Source organism: Phytophthora cinnamomi, assembly GCF_018691715.1.
Source record: "Phytophthora cinnamomi strain GKB4 chromosome Unknown Contig80, whole genome shotgun sequence".
NCBI classification, from domain to species: domain Eukaryota; phylum Oomycota; class Peronosporomycetes; order Peronosporales; family Peronosporaceae; genus Phytophthora; species Phytophthora cinnamomi.
In genome coordinates this window covers 163,914-178,222 of record NW_027151013.1, presented here as the reverse complement: position 1 = coordinate 178,222, position 14,309 = coordinate 163,914, and the positions used below count along the sequence as shown (strand labels likewise).

The 14,309-nt window shown below is 57.8% G+C and overlaps 4 protein-coding genes across 5 annotated transcripts; 2 read left to right on the top strand and 2 right to left on the bottom strand.

The window, feature by feature from the left end:
- Positions 1-771: 771 nt before the first annotated feature.
- On the bottom strand, positions 772-1,693 carry IUM83_16111 (putative regulator of chromosome condensation (RCC1); the record flags this gene model as incomplete). The annotated part of the gene is made up of 2 exons (XM_067940973.1): positions 772-979; positions 1,062-1,693. 2 exons carry the CDS (start codon positions 1,691-1,693, stop codon positions 772-774), a joined length of 840 nt encoding a protein of 279 aa, XP_067785420.1.
- Positions 1,694-7,030: 5,337 nt separating this feature from the next.
- On the top strand, positions 7,031-8,788 carry IUM83_16110 (1-phosphatidylinositol 3-phosphate 5-kinase FAB1; the record flags this gene model as incomplete). Its single annotated transcript, XM_067940972.1, has 1 exon — positions 7,031-8,788. The coding sequence occupies one exon, from the start codon at positions 7,031-7,033 to the stop codon at positions 8,786-8,788; it is 1,758 nt and encodes a 585-aa protein (XP_067785421.1).
- A 374-nt stretch (positions 8,789-9,162) lies between these two features.
- Positions 9,163-11,433, bottom strand: IUM83_16109 (Cytoplasmic dynein 1 heavy chain 1; the record flags this gene model as incomplete). The annotated part of the gene is made up of 1 exon (XM_067940971.1): positions 9,163-11,433. The coding sequence occupies one exon, from the start codon at positions 11,431-11,433 to the stop codon at positions 9,163-9,165; it is 2,271 nt and encodes a 756-aa protein (XP_067785473.1).
- Positions 11,434-12,195: 762 nt separating this feature from the next.
- Positions 12,196-14,220, top strand: IUM83_16108 (methylmalonate-semialdehyde dehydrogenase (acylating); the record flags this gene model as incomplete). 2 transcript variants are annotated; one of them, XM_067940969.1, is made up of 7 exons in its annotated part: positions 12,196-12,264; positions 12,338-12,412; positions 12,543-12,590; positions 12,667-13,089; positions 13,176-13,244; positions 13,322-13,999; positions 14,215-14,220. In XM_067940969.1, 7 exons carry the CDS (start codon positions 12,196-12,198, stop codon positions 14,218-14,220), a joined length of 1,368 nt encoding a protein of 455 aa, XP_067785475.1. The 2 variants fall into 2 exon arrangements, with proteins under 2 accessions (XP_067785475.1, XP_067785474.1); XM_067940970.1 differs by lacking the exon at positions 14,215-14,220 and having other exon boundaries at positions 13,322-14,200.
- Positions 14,221-14,309: the final 89 nt, after the last annotated feature.

The following is a 14,309-nucleotide window of genomic DNA, read 5'->3' as shown; positions in this document are numbered from 1 at the left end:
TCCCTCGGCATGATATTTGGGTGATCCGCACGTCGCTCAGTGCTAGCACTGGTTCGGGCTGCGCCAAGTACGTGTAAGCGGAGCTGACCATGTGTCGGTCTGCGAGCGCTACCTGATAGAATTCGTGCGTCTCGCCGTGGCCTAGTTGACCTTCGGATGCTTCACCCCACGTGAATACGTCTCCAGCTCGACTCAGTGCCATGCAATAGTAGTCTCCGCAGCACACGTGCGCTACGGGAATCGGCTCTGCCTGCTGAGCGGCACAGCCTTCAAAGTAAAGAAGTCTCGTTGGTTCTGCCAGATAGTCCTCGTTTTCACCTGTGCGCTCGTCATAGTAGGAAGCATAGCGTACTCGCCCGGAAGTGCGCGCAGCCAGAGTCTCTGCTGATCCGTGACCTAGTTGTCCGTGATCGTTAAAGCCCCAGGAGAATACCATACCATCCTCAGTTAGCGCAAGAGCATGTCTTAAGCCGCAAGCCACTTCGACCACGCGCGCCGGTAGTCGAGCCTGCAGTCGACGTGGAGTTGCTTGAGTGAGGCAGACCACGTTTGCGCTTCCAGCGTTGCTGTCGTCTTGATCAGCATATAGGCGGGGAAGACACCGTCCCCAAGCGAATATTGAGTGACCATCGTCCTGCACGCCCAACACGAATGTGGACGACGCAGCCAGCGTTGTGAGCTTTGCATTGAGATTCACGAAAGCTCCGACGAGTCGAACGGGAGCTCCAGTGTTGGCAGCTCTCTTCTTGTCATGGCGAATATCCGCTGTCGTCACCCCAATGCTAGGACCGGAGCCAGCAGCAAATACACCGCCGTTAAGCGCAGCTCGCTCAATCTCGGCTCGAGCTTCGAGTTCTCGCGCAACGCGTCGGTGCTTGAAGAAGTCTTGAAGCTGTGCTGCGGATTTGTGCCGTTGTATGACTCGGTCTTGGGCGCGGCGTCGGGCGTCATGCAGTGAGCATCGCCGTCTCCAAGTGGACTGGATCAACAGAGCAGCGCTGTCACGGCGGCGTTCCTGGCGGCCCTCGAACGTCACGTATCGACGTAGCAGCGTCTCGTACAGCTCCGTTTGGCGCGAAAAATGAGAAGCAGTAGGCTCAAACGTCAGCGGGTTGCGGAGCTCCTCGCCTGAGAAGAGAGCCAAGAACTGGTGCAATGCCGGCGTAGCAGCCACGTACACCCGCAATTCCTCACTCGATACGCTCTTGGTGGTTGAAGGGCCTAATGCAGACGCTGGTGTCTCCAAACGTGAGCTCACGATGCTCTGCATGCAGTGGAAAGCGCTCTGTCGAGCAAAGGAAGACACGCGAAGCTCGTGAGTTTGCCAGACTCGAGCCACGCCCTGTGTCGCTCGCCCCACGCCGTTCATAACACACAAAAGCATACGCGCGACATCCGTCTCCTTAAGACGCTGTGCACTTGCGTATGCCATCGCCTTGCTGCTGGAAGTTGCGGGGTCATGGAATAGCTCCAGCAACAGCGTCATCTTCTCATGGAAGTCCCAGATCGCGCGGGACGTCACGACCATCGCAGCCAGGAACTCGAGAGCATACAGTCGATTACCGCGTCCGTCGGCAAACGTAAGGAACACGTGCTCCAGGTGCTTCTCCAAGATCGGCGGCGGGTCTTTAGCCGCGAGTTCCGCGTCTTCGAAGTGATGTTGGTGCTGGTTTCCACGCACGGGAGGCGTCATGATATCGGAGACTTCCGGGCGTGAATCTTTCGTGCCTCTGAGGATGCCATCGGCGGGTCTTTTGCTGCCAACGTCGAGCCACTGAAGGAACTCTTCCAACGTGAGCAAACCGGTAGCCCCCGCTCTGCTGTGAAGTCGAAGATGCAGTCGTCGAGTATCTTGTGCTGTGAACCACTGAGCCAGAGACTCCAGCTGCGGCCACAACATCAAATCCTGCTTCGAGTAGAGTATGCCGCATTGCAATCCTTGCCACGAAAGTGGCTTCGACGCGGAGCTGCCGTGACCCGAGGCCAGCACACGCGAACTTGCCATCCCCATGACGAGTGCAGACGATCTTGAAACGACGAGTCCGTCTGAGCATGGTCTCCGATAAATTTACCGTCCTCGCCGTCACCGCCTCGACTGCAAATATTGACTGAGGACAATGGTGAGGGCCGACGCAGTTCCGTTAACACGGTCTCCAGCCGAAATCTCGGCGCTCAGCTCGCTCCGCAGCCTGCCGGACCTTTTGCTCTACTCCCGACGCCCTCAATCGGCCAAAGCCAGCGACTCCAGCGATCGTGGACGGAATTCAGTCGTCACGTCCAGCGTGACAGCGCTTCGCTCGCTTTGTAGCACCCACGGACGGCGATCGTCGATCACGGATGCTGCTCCTCAGACGGAACTTGGATCATTGGAAAGGTGGCTCGCTCTCGCTGAGGTCTCTGCAAAACTCGACGATGACACCGAGAACCTCGAGCGTGAAATTCAAACGCATGAGCGAAAGCACAATGCACTCGCAGCAGAGAGGTTCGACGGATCGAGCTCAACGAGATTACCGCCAGCAGAAGCGTGTGAACTCCGACCCAAGTTGCAGTGCTTGCAAGAGGTGCTGGGCACGGCGCGCTTTCGAGGATACTGTCGAGATTTGTTCGTCTTGGTGAGGAACCTCCGCCTTCGCTTGAAGCTCTACGGAATCCGCATGCGCGACTTTGAGCGGCAGTTGTGTCGAGAACGCACCGTGTCTGTGGAGAAGCTTCTGTGGTTCTTGAATGAAACTAGGCGATGTCTTCCTGCCTCGAAGTCGGACGCAGACGATTTACCACCGATTGAACATGCTGACTACGCGTTATTGTTGCAACACTGCAGCGACCCGAGAAGCCCTGAAGCTGTCATCGTCACTGAGGATTTTACGGCATTGCTTCGTTGCATTCCTCTAGAGCGGGCAACAGTGGTAAGGTATGTGTTCGAGCAGCTCGCGGATACTCGAAGAGGAGAGGGATATAGACCTCCTCCAGACCACACAAAAATCCACCACATTCACGCTGCCATCAAGCTGCAGCGAAGTCACTGTTCCACTGAAGAAATACAAGCTGCTGAGGCCTGGCTTGAAGTCGTGGGGTCCGACGCGATCACGCTCCAGGACCTGCTCCAGTTTCATGTCACCGTCAGTGATGCAAACGTCACCGAAGATGCCGAGTTCGTACGCTTCGTGCAGCGGATGTGGGGGTTTGACCTCTTGGCTGTAAAGGATGCTGACCGCGGGGAAGCAATCCAGCAACTGCTGGAAAACTACACTGCGAGGTGTCACCTGCTGGAGCTAGTCGATCGTAAACGAGAACTACTTGCGAAAATCCCTGGTGCGCAGGCACGGATACGGTCCGCAACTGTGCTCCTAGAATCAGAATTACAGCATCTCCGGATATTGCAGGCCCCAGCAGGACTAAATCGCTGGCTGCGGTGTGACGAGAGTATCAATCCAAGACTAGGTGGTGCACTGGTACTGCTACGTGAATTGACGCTGTCGGGGCAAGTGCTCACAGCAATCCCGGATTTTGTGGGCTTGTTGAAGGAGTTGCAAGTACTTAACCTTCGTGATAATCGACTTGCGACCATTTCATCGACGTTGGGCGCTATGCAAACGCTCAGGAGATTGGATCTGTCAGATAACGTACTGCGGGATGCAAGTTTCGCCCAAGCTGACGAAATGTGGAGAAACCTGGAAGTCCTCACAGACCTTCGCCTGGGTGGAAACAAGCTGACCTCTCTGCCCAGTGCGCTCGTTGCCATTCCTAACCTGAACACACTCGACGTCTCTCGGAATTCAATCCGAGCAATTCGTGGGGAGGTGGTTCAGCAATGGAAGGGCCGAAGTCGCCTTGTGACTCTGGACTTGCACGCCAATTCTCTCACAACATTGCCAGAAGAAATTCACGTATTGTTTGGAACGTTGCGTCGGTTGATTCTTCATCAAAACCACCTCGTAAGCTTACCAAGCAGGGTAGCTGAGTTGATCAGGCTGGAAGAGCTGTCGTTATCCCAGAACAAGCTCTCGGGCGAGTCGGTGGCTTCATATCCGCTTCCTGAGGGATTATTGTCGATCTCACTCGGGCAGAATCAACTTCGGGTGGCTCCTTGTCTTGTTGTCGTCCATGCAGAGGGCAAAGGACCCCCACAAAACCTGAATAGCAGTGTGACAACCATTGACCTGCGTGGCAATCGTCTGCGAAGTGTAGTGGATTGGTCACCGCTGATACTAGCAAACTGCCAATTTCTCCATCTCCAGAATAATGGCTTGCGCGAGCTCCCTAACGATTTTTTCGGAGCACTTCCAGCTTTGCGGGTCTGCGAACTGCAATGTAATCAACTACGAATGCTCCCGGTGGGCATCACAAGTTGCACTCGGCTGCGAGTTCTCGATGTCCATGACAATTGCTTGCAGTCATTACCGACGGAGCTGGTACATTTGGCGTCTCTGGAAATCCTCAACGCCGCTGAAAACGACCTCACTGAAATACCCATCGAGTGGCATGCGTTCGAAACTCAGAACGACGGCGCAAGGGTGCTTCACTCACTGATGCTGCGTAGAAACCCGCTGCACAACACAATTCTGAAGACCATCGTGGACGGAAGCACCGACGGCGCATCATCCACCACCAAAATTCATTCGACCGCTACATCCGACGACCCGGCAAGCGAAGGAGTCATAAAGAAATTGCTGGACTGTCTCCGGGATGCAAGCATTGTGCAGCGCGGAACAGATTCTGGCAGGGTGCGACCTCGCAAGGCTTGGGCCGATAGCGATGACGATAAAGACGGCCCCGAGCGGAGTACCAAACCGAAGTGGCGCGGCGTTGCTCGTGACGTGAACCTCTATCTCGAACAACGGCTTCGCGCGATGCAACGTCCACACGTCACCGGTAAAAGGACATCACTGGTGGTAGACGCAAAAAGCTTTGAGCGGATGATTCGGACGCTGCCGTTTACAAGCTCAAAGCCTGAGTTGGCTCACCTCGTGAGGCGCTTTCAAGTGAAACCAGAGGATGAAGAATTGCATGTCAAAAGTACCAAACAGGTCGATGGCCTGGCATTCTTGCAGGCGATCGAGCGGTTCGGTCGGTGGCATTCAATTTCAATGCCGTCGAAGCGACAGATGAGCTCGGTCGCAAAACCCACGGTCGATTTGGCAGGACCCATTATCCAGTATCTCGTACTGCTGCACCGACGAATGCAACAGGAGCAGGAGGAGGACCAAGAACGTCGAGATCGACAGAGCCGGAGTGGGCACAACCAACAGTCTGATAGCCCCAAGTCAAAGCCACGGCCTCACGTAACACTCCGCTCGAAACAAAAGGAGCGCACGGCGAAGACACCTCAATCTCACGCGCAAAAGGATGCGAAGCGCAAACCAGTGCCTACTAGGACGAACCAAAGCGCGCTGCCACTCGAAAAGTCGATCAAAACTCGGGCTGACGTGATTGCGGATCGGCAGCGACAGCGCATCCAGGTGCTTGAACAGCAGCTCGTTGACCAGAAGCTGCTGCTGCTGGCTCATCAAAAGCCAGTGCTGGTCGGTAGCAGGAGCTCCGACACCAACGCCTCAGCAATCGCCCCAGCAGATCTCGAGACGCTGTCGGACGAGGACCTCGACGGCGGCGAGCGGAGGGGGGCGACCAGAGTTCACGACGACGGTGACGACGTTGAACGATTCGTCATCGTCAGCGTTAAATGCCTGCATCTGCCCGGGACAGACGAGGTGAGCGGGTACCACGCGGCAAAAGCCCCACCACGCCTGGAGTTGCGGCTTCGGTCAGACGATTCGGTGCTGCATTTGAAACAGCAGCTTGAAGCCCGCACGGGAGTGCCAGTCGATCACCAAATTATCGTCGCCAACAGCGCGAGCCGCGGAGCACCCGCCATCCGTCTGCGGAACGGAGCTGTGCTGCGGGAATACTCCGAGCATGTGGGTGGCGCGAGCAGATGGTCTCTTACGCTGCTCATCGGGCAGAGCCTGCCGCTGTTTCGAGGAGACTCTGCCACCGGTTGACGGCCCCCGATCCTCATGCTGCGGCCACGAAATAAAGTCGAGGATATCCACCACCGCCGCCGGCGCGCAGCGAGCTACCGCGTTTACGAAGGATGATGTTGGGACATTGCCACCGAAAACTTGGCGATCGCAAGCAGGCGATGCAGTCCATTCCCCTCACCGCTGCCAATGCGTGGGTGGCACTTCAAGCAAAGCAAAGATCCGCCTCGACGATCGTCGACACGTTGCGAGCACCGCAACCGCGTCAGCACAGCACTTTCGTCGCGTTGCCGCTGCATGAAGTGCGCGTCTTTGCCTCGTGACGAGCGCTCGGACTTGCATAAGAAAAGATTGATCAATGCAACGTAACTTGACATGGAAGTTGTGGACGTGCTCAGGCCAAGCGAGCGAAGGCTCAAAACACCGCAGACTTCACGCTGCGTTGTTCTTTTGCAGCAGATGACTTCGCTGAGATGCTGCCATGTATGGCAACTTAGGCCCCCACGAAGGCTCGGCGAGCATTCAGCGCCTGCTCCTACGTTGCAGCCGGAGTCGCATCCACCGCCTGTTTGGTGCCGCCACACGTCACAGACTCTGACTAGTTCGACCAATACAAATGTCAAGCCTAAATTCTGACTAGTCTGTAGCCATGCAGAACTGGACCGGTACGAGGCTGCCGCCTGACATGCCCTTGACGCCCAGAAGGTGCGTGCGTGGATGAAGGGCTACTTTGACGACACCACGGGCCAGGAACGCGGCCAGCCGGAGCCCCCAACTGACAAAAACCTGCAACCGGAAGCTCCGGGGGTGGGCCGTGTGTTTGCTCCGGATACTCCAAGGAGCTGGTCATCGTCATGCGGTCACTTGATAAAACGCTCGCTCTCTTTCGCGACCGTCTCGTCGGTTGCCTGCCCGTTCACTTCTACTCTTGACCTCGGTCGAGTATTTTTGTCGGGGGCTCCGCGCACTCGATTCCACGCAGCAGCAGCGGTGTTGCGTACAGCTTGGCATCGATCACCTCACTTGACTACTTAGAGACACACACATTGGCAATGGCCCATCGCACGCGTCGTCCGCGAGGCCTTTCAGCGAACCACGTCAATGAGGAGGAGCGCCTGCACACGATCATGACGGACAAGTCTACCTTGTCATCCGTGCGACTGCTGGGCAAGGAGAACTGGGTCAAGATGGAGGAGCGCCCCAACTGCTTCTACTGCGCGCGCAAGTTTCGCCCCTTCTCTCTCAAGCGCCATTGTCGCTCCTGCGGCGAGATCGTCTGCTCCAACTGCTACAGGCGGCGAAAGGTGAGCGTCACGCCGACGTTGGAGGTCACAGTGCGTCTTTGCTTCGACTGCATCGACAAGGCGATGCTGCTCGCAGAGAGCGAAATCATCAACGCCAGCACCCCCGTGATCGAAAACTCCCAGTCCAGCAAAGTCGAGGTGGAAGTCCAAGATATTGTCCAGATCGAGAGTAAACCCGATGTGAAGAAGACTTTTCGCGACAGTGTGCAAACCACGAGCACCAGCACGTCGGTTTGCAGTCGGTTCTCAGATTTCTCGAGCTGCGATAACTGGAGCGACGTAAGCAGTGATAGGAGCGACAATAGTAGTCTTGCTGGAAGTGGGGGACCGATCCCGCCGAGTCAGCGTGGCAGTCGTCGTGCAGTTCCCATAATTCCAGCCACCGATGTCATCGAGTTTCTTCCGGAAGACGAGCAGTTTGAGATCTACGAAGGCCGTCGACACGAGATCCTAGCACGGTTTAAGGTGCTGGACACTGAGCCGGAAAAGGAGTATGACGCCTTGTGCGAACTGGTTCGTCAAGTTATGGAGTGCAGCGTGGCTGCGGTGGCGTTCATGGACCAGACCCGGCAATGGTACAAGGCTCGATACGGTATCGCACAGAACGAGCTGCCGCGTGAGATTTCATTTTGCTCGCAGCTTCTGCAGACGCCGCTGCCGACGATCATCATGGACGCGTCCAAGGACCCGCGGTTTATTGAAAACCCTCTCGTCAAGGGCTCAGCCAACATTCGATTCTACGCGACAACGCCAATCTGCGATCCCGACACGGGCATTGTTATCGGCTCAGTATTCGTCATGGATCCGATCCCAAAGACGAAGCTTCCCCTGCGCGCCATGGAAGTGCTGTCCTACGTGTCCTCAGCTGCTGAAAAACTCCTGCAAGGTAAGGGCCCCTCGCCCATTCCGCCGTCCGTGAAGCAAAAGCGCAATTCGTCGGCGAGTCGCCGAGAATCGATGCCGCCGTTACCGGAAATTCGCGCTGCATCGTTGCAAAGCGTGCCTGAAGAAGTCGACGACGGAGATTTCCGGGTCACGCAGCCGCGATCAAACGCTTCCAGTGTGTCTTCGAGTAGCAGCCTGCGCAGCAGTCAGCACGGCAGCTTGCGTCGATCAGGGCCGAAACCTCCGCTGCCGACGTCGTCCTCCCATTCCAGCTCGTCCTCTGCTTCGAGCAAGTCTTCCAACTTGTCCACCTCGAAGCTCAGAATCACCGATCTGGTTTCGTCCGATCCGAAAAGCGGGACAGCCTCACAGCAGTCACTTCCTACCGAGTATCAGAGTCTCGATTCGTCGTGCATTGAGATCTTCAATCGGATCACATCAACGCAGCAGCTTCTGGCACAGCAGCACGACACCCTGTTGGCCACATTAACACAACACACAACACGCATCAGCTCAATTGAGCAAACGGTGGACCGGATTGAAGACATCTTGTCCACGCAGCGAGCACAGTACATGCCACAACTTGTACAAGCATCGAGCCGGCGGCCAATGGATATGTAAGTTAGTTAGAATTGTGTCGTGGTGAGAGCCCGTCGGTGTCAAGTGGCCACTTGCTGGTTGTAACTCCACTTGACCTCGTTCGGAAAAGGGAGAGTGTAGCATAGTTAGCGCACGTCGTGTCTTGTAGCGCTTGAACAAAATATATTCGTTTCTCTCAAAATCCTACACGGCTCTAGCGCTGCCAAAAGCAACGGGATCCAACACGGACGACCATTTCGCAGTATCTGTCAAATTGAGTCAAAGTGCCTACTATCACGCGGCGATGTCTACATCGACACAAAAGACAGACTTCTCGCTCCCGTACGTACGCGCTCGTCTTGATCAAACAGCCTTTGAGGCACGCGCACTCATATTGAACACTAATTGAGGCGAACTTAGTTGCGCTGGTTGCCCTCATCACTGTCAGCATCGTCTTCATCCTCCTCCTCATCGAAGTCTTCGTCTTCATCGTAGTCGTCATCATGAAAATCACTGTCATCATCGTCATCATCGAAATCATCCTCTTTGCCCAAATACGTTTGATCGTTCAGCTCCGACGGTAGGTCGTTGCCGTCAAGCAGTACGCCAAGCTCGAGGAGTTCGTCCTTGTACTTGGCAATTTCTTTGGCGTAGCGATTACCGTGGCGCAAGTGCCGCAGGCGAAGGCCAAGATTGAGACCCCAGGCAGACTGAGGATAAGGCTCTTCGTTTGGCACGATAAAACTGCCGTCCATATCTTCGCACGTGCCGTGCAGCTGTGCGTAGGCTTGGAATGCGGCCAACAGCACATCCTTCCAGTACTGTTCGGCATGCGGTGTAAGCTTCCCGCCTGCACGAGAGTGAGGGAGGCGGTGCTTTTCGACTGCTGATACCACCTTCTTCTTCTTGCCTTCTTGAGTCTGGAATGGGAGCAATCCGGTTGTTCGCCGGTTGAACTGGAAAAGCCATGCGCCCAGCTCAAAGTTTTTCGCCACCTCAGGATAGCGCGGGTTGTCCGCCGGTACAACGAAATTCCGCGGCACCTCTGCGTCATCGCCGTTGATTTCCTTGAATACCTTGACGCTGGGGTCAACAATGTCGCGCCTAGTAGCAGCCGAGGACTTGTAGATACTCCACACGAAACCGATTTTTTCGAGACGATCGCGGTATATCTCGACCTGTTGCGCGTGTTGGTGGCGATTGCGAATGTTGCGCACGGTGTGACCAAGCTTCGTCCCCCACGACGGCTGTGGCCATCTACTCTCAGATGGCACGATGAAGCCTTGGGGCACATGGGTGTCGCCGTAGATCTCCGCATACACCTCTAACGCCGGTAGCACGCGATCCACGAAATAGCTCTCGAACGCGTTGAACTTGAAGCCGAGCGTCTCCAGCTCCGGTAGCACATCAGCCGCGTCGGTGCTAGCGCGGCCATTGCGTCTGATGCGGACCACCTGCTTTCCCAACTGATATCCGCGCAGTGCTTTGGGCCATGCCGTGTCGTTCGTAGGAACCACCCACCAGGACGGCACGTCGCAGTGGTCGTACTTGGCCTTGTACAGTCGGAGCGCCGGCAGCAGCTCCTTCGCCCACTTGCCGAAGAGCGACTCCCAGGCGTACCCTAGCTCTTTGAGCCTCTGCTTGTCCGGCTGCATTTCCTCGCGGAAGATGCGCCTAGAGTTGATGGTCTCCACGATGTATCCGAGCTTGAGGCCCCACGCGCGCTCGGGCCACGGCGCCTCGCTCGGCACCTCAAAGTCCTCCGGGATGAAGACGTCGCCGTCGAACAGCGCCGGGTACAGCTCGAGCGCCGGCATGAGCGCCTGGCTCCAGACCTCGAAGGACAGCCCGTTCTCGAAGAAGTTGATGTTGCGCAGGTCGGCCATCTCGCGCGGGGTCAGCGTCTGCTCCTCCAGGTTGGCCTTGACCTTGGCCACGGCGTGGCCGAGCCGGTAGCCCCAGCTCACCTCGGGCCACTGCGGGTCGTCGGCGGGCACCTTGAAGGTGTGGTGCACGGTGCAGTGGCCGTAGAGGCGGTGGTAGGTCTCCATGGCCGTGAGGAACTGCATGCGCCACTTCCACTGGGCGTCGCTCCAGACGAAGCCCATGTCGTCCAGCTGCCGCTTGCGCTGCTCCGAGAGGCCGTCCTCCACGTCGCGGCGCAGCAGCTGGCACTGCGAGCCGAGCTTGATGCCCCAGGCCGCGCGCGGCCAGCGCTCGTCGCCCACGGGCACCTGGAAGTGCTGGCGCACGAAGAGGTGGCCCTCCAGCTCCTGGAACACGCGCAGCGACGGGATGATCTGCACCTCCCACACGTAGCTCTTCCAGTCGTCGTACGGGAAGCCGATGGTGCGCAGCAGCGCGCACTTGAACGGGCTGCAGCGGCCGCGCGTGAACAGCCGCAGGCGGTTGCCCAGGTCCATGCCCCACGTCTCGCGCGGCCACGGAGAAGGAGACGCGGCGTTGGCGGCGGCGGGCGTGGGCACCACGAACTCGAAGGGCACGGTGAAGTGGCCCTCCAGGCGGTGGAACACCTGCAGCGCGGCCAGGAACTGCCGGTCGCGGTCCGACTTGGGCGCGGCCGGCGAGCTGAAGCTGGAGCTGGACGATGCGGCGCTGGAGAAGCTGCGGCGCAGCGGCGCCGGCCGCCGCCGCCCGAGTGTCAGCAGCCGCTTCACGCTCGCCATGTATTGTACTATGATGTGTGGCGCGCCTCGATACTCATGAAACGGCGATGTACGCGTAAAAGTGCCGTGTAAAAGTTGAGTTAAACTTGCAGGTTTTGGTACCAGAATTATCGGTTAAGAACACGCTTCAACGTGCTGTACCGGTGGTACTGGTACAATTGATGAGATGTTCTTAACCGATAATCTGATATCAAACCTGCAACTCTAACGAGGTCTAGGGCAAAAGAAATTGCGCGGAACTCTCAGACTGTCTAGATCTAGACACTATCGTTTAGACAGTCAACTAGACAGTCTGGACGCTAGCGCGCAATGTTAGCGTCGACATTGTCTTTTCGGCTGCTCCCTTCAATTGACGCAGGTATCTTCACTTGCAGCAGAGGACGCGGTTGTTAAACGCGGAGCAGAGCCCAGCTGGCTTTCCACTCCAACCTTTCTGTCGGAGCTCCCCTCTCGCTGTCTTCACCTCGCACGATGTCTTACCACAGGAACCCTGCCAGCACCGGCGCGCTGCTTGCGAGCCGCTGCGGCAGTCCATGCACGCCGTAACGTCAACACTCGGTCGCAAAACGGACTAAAAGCCCAAATCTGTGCACGTTGAATCAAAATCTGTGCACGTTGAAGTTGCGTTTGACAGTATTAGCTGCATCCAATCAAAACGCCTGATGCCGACGCACGCGGCGCTGATGACCGCTGCACCAGCTCCGCAGACCATTTCCGCTTTTGCGCCGCCGAGTGGAGCTCTTCCTTCCTGCCGCCCCCGCCATGCTGCACCGCGTGTCCCGCTCCGTCGTCTCCGGCCGCCCCGCGCGCGCCTTCTCCACGGCCTCCGTGGTGCGTCCGTCTGCCTCCCCCCTCCGCTGCTGCCTCACTCGCCACTGATCCGCGCCCTTCCGCGCCTCTGCAGGAGCGCGTGCCGCTCTTCATCGACGGCAAGTTCGTGCAGTCCAAGACGGACAAGTGGATCGACCTGCGCAACCCGGTACGAACCTGCACACGCCTCCCCCGGCGCCGTCGACGTGGCCGGGGGATGGGCGCGCGGATCTGCTGCAAGCCGCGTCGACGAGTTCTCCTGACCTTGTTGATCATGTTACGCTGCTGCTGCTGTGCAGGCGACGAACGAGGTGATCTGCCAGGTGCCGGAGGCCACGCAGGACGAGGTAGGCCGTCTCTGCTCTGCCGTCTCTGTTGCTGCTGCTTGTGACTAATTGGCTGACGGCGCCGACGTGACTGCAGATGCGGCAAGCCACGGAGGCCGCGGCCCGTGCCTACAAAACGTGGAAGGAGGTGGGCGTGCAGCACCGCCAGCGCGTCATGCTCAAGCTGCAGCACCTGATCCGCGAGCACACGGAGGAGCTGGCGCTGTCCATCACCAACGAGCAGGGCAAGACGCTGGCCGACGCACGCGGCGACGTCTTCCGCGGGCTCGAGGTGGTCGAGCACACGTGCGGCGCCGCCACGCTCATGATGGGCGAGACGGCCGAGAACCTCGCCACGTCGCTCGACACGTACTCGTACAAGCAACCGCTCGGCGTGTGCGCCGGCATCTGCCCCTTCAACTTCCCGGCCATGATCCCGCTCTGGATGTTCCCCACCGGCACGGTCACGGGCAACACGTACGTGCTCAAGCCCTCGGAGAAGGACCCCGGTGCCTCGATGGTGAGCACAGAAGCTTGCCAGCTTGAGAGCTATATTGCATACGTGGTGACTCACCTGTTGGCCGTCCCGCTTAATACTTGTCGTAGATTCTGGCCCGCCTCGCCCAGGAGGCTGGCCTCCCGGACGGTGTGCTCAACATTATCCACGGCGCTCACGTAAGCTACACAAAGCGTGGTTGAAGTTGAAGCGTTTCAATTTCAACAGTGGCTAACGCTCGTGTGTGGTGCAACAGGACACTGTCAACTTCATCTGCGATGCCCCTGAGATCAAGGCCATCTCGTTCGTCGGCGGCAACCAGGCCGGCGAGTACATCCACTCGCGCGGCAGTGCGAACGGCAAGCGCGTGCAGGCCAACCTTGGCGCCAAGAACCATGCCGTCATCATGCCTGACTGCGACAAGGAGCAGGCTGTCGGTGCTCTCGCTGGCGCGGCTTTCGGAGCGGCCGGGCAGCGTTGCATGGCGCTTTCGGTGGTGGTGTTCGTCGGCAAATCCAAGGAGTGGGTGCACGACATCGTGCAGAAGGCCAAGGAGATGAAGGTGAACGGCGGCCTGGAGCCCGGCACGGATGTGGGCCCGCTCATCACAGTCGCGGCGAAGGAGCGTGCGGAGCGCCTCATCCAAGAAGGCGTCGACAATGGCGCCGAGCTTCTGCTGGACGGACGCAACGTTAAGGTTCCCAAGTACCCGAACGGTAACTTTGTGGGCCCGACTATCCTGAACAATGTTGGCGTCGACAACCCCGCCTACGTGGAAGAGATCTTCGCCCCCGTGCTAGTGTGCACGTCTGTGGACACCCTGGAAGAAGCGATCGAGCTCATCAACCGCAACCCGTACGGCAACGGCACCTCGATTTTCACGTCCTCTGGTGCCGCCGCCCGCAAGTTCCAGCACGAGATTGACGTGGGCCAGGTCGGCATCAACGTGCCGATTCCGGTTCCTCTCCCGATGTTCTCGTTCACCGGTTCGCGTGCATCGATCCGTGGCGACCTGAACTTCTATGGCAAGGCTGGCATCAACTTCTACACGCAGATCAAGACAGTGACGTCGCTGTGGGACTACAACGAGAAGACCCGTTACAGCGCTGTGATGCCGACGCTCGGCCAGAAGTAAGACACCCAAACCAGACGTAAATGCCTTTCCTGCGGCAAGACAGAAAAACAGCTCAACCAACGATCAGCGTGAAGTAAGTGAGTGCAAAATGCAAACAATGGATTGACAC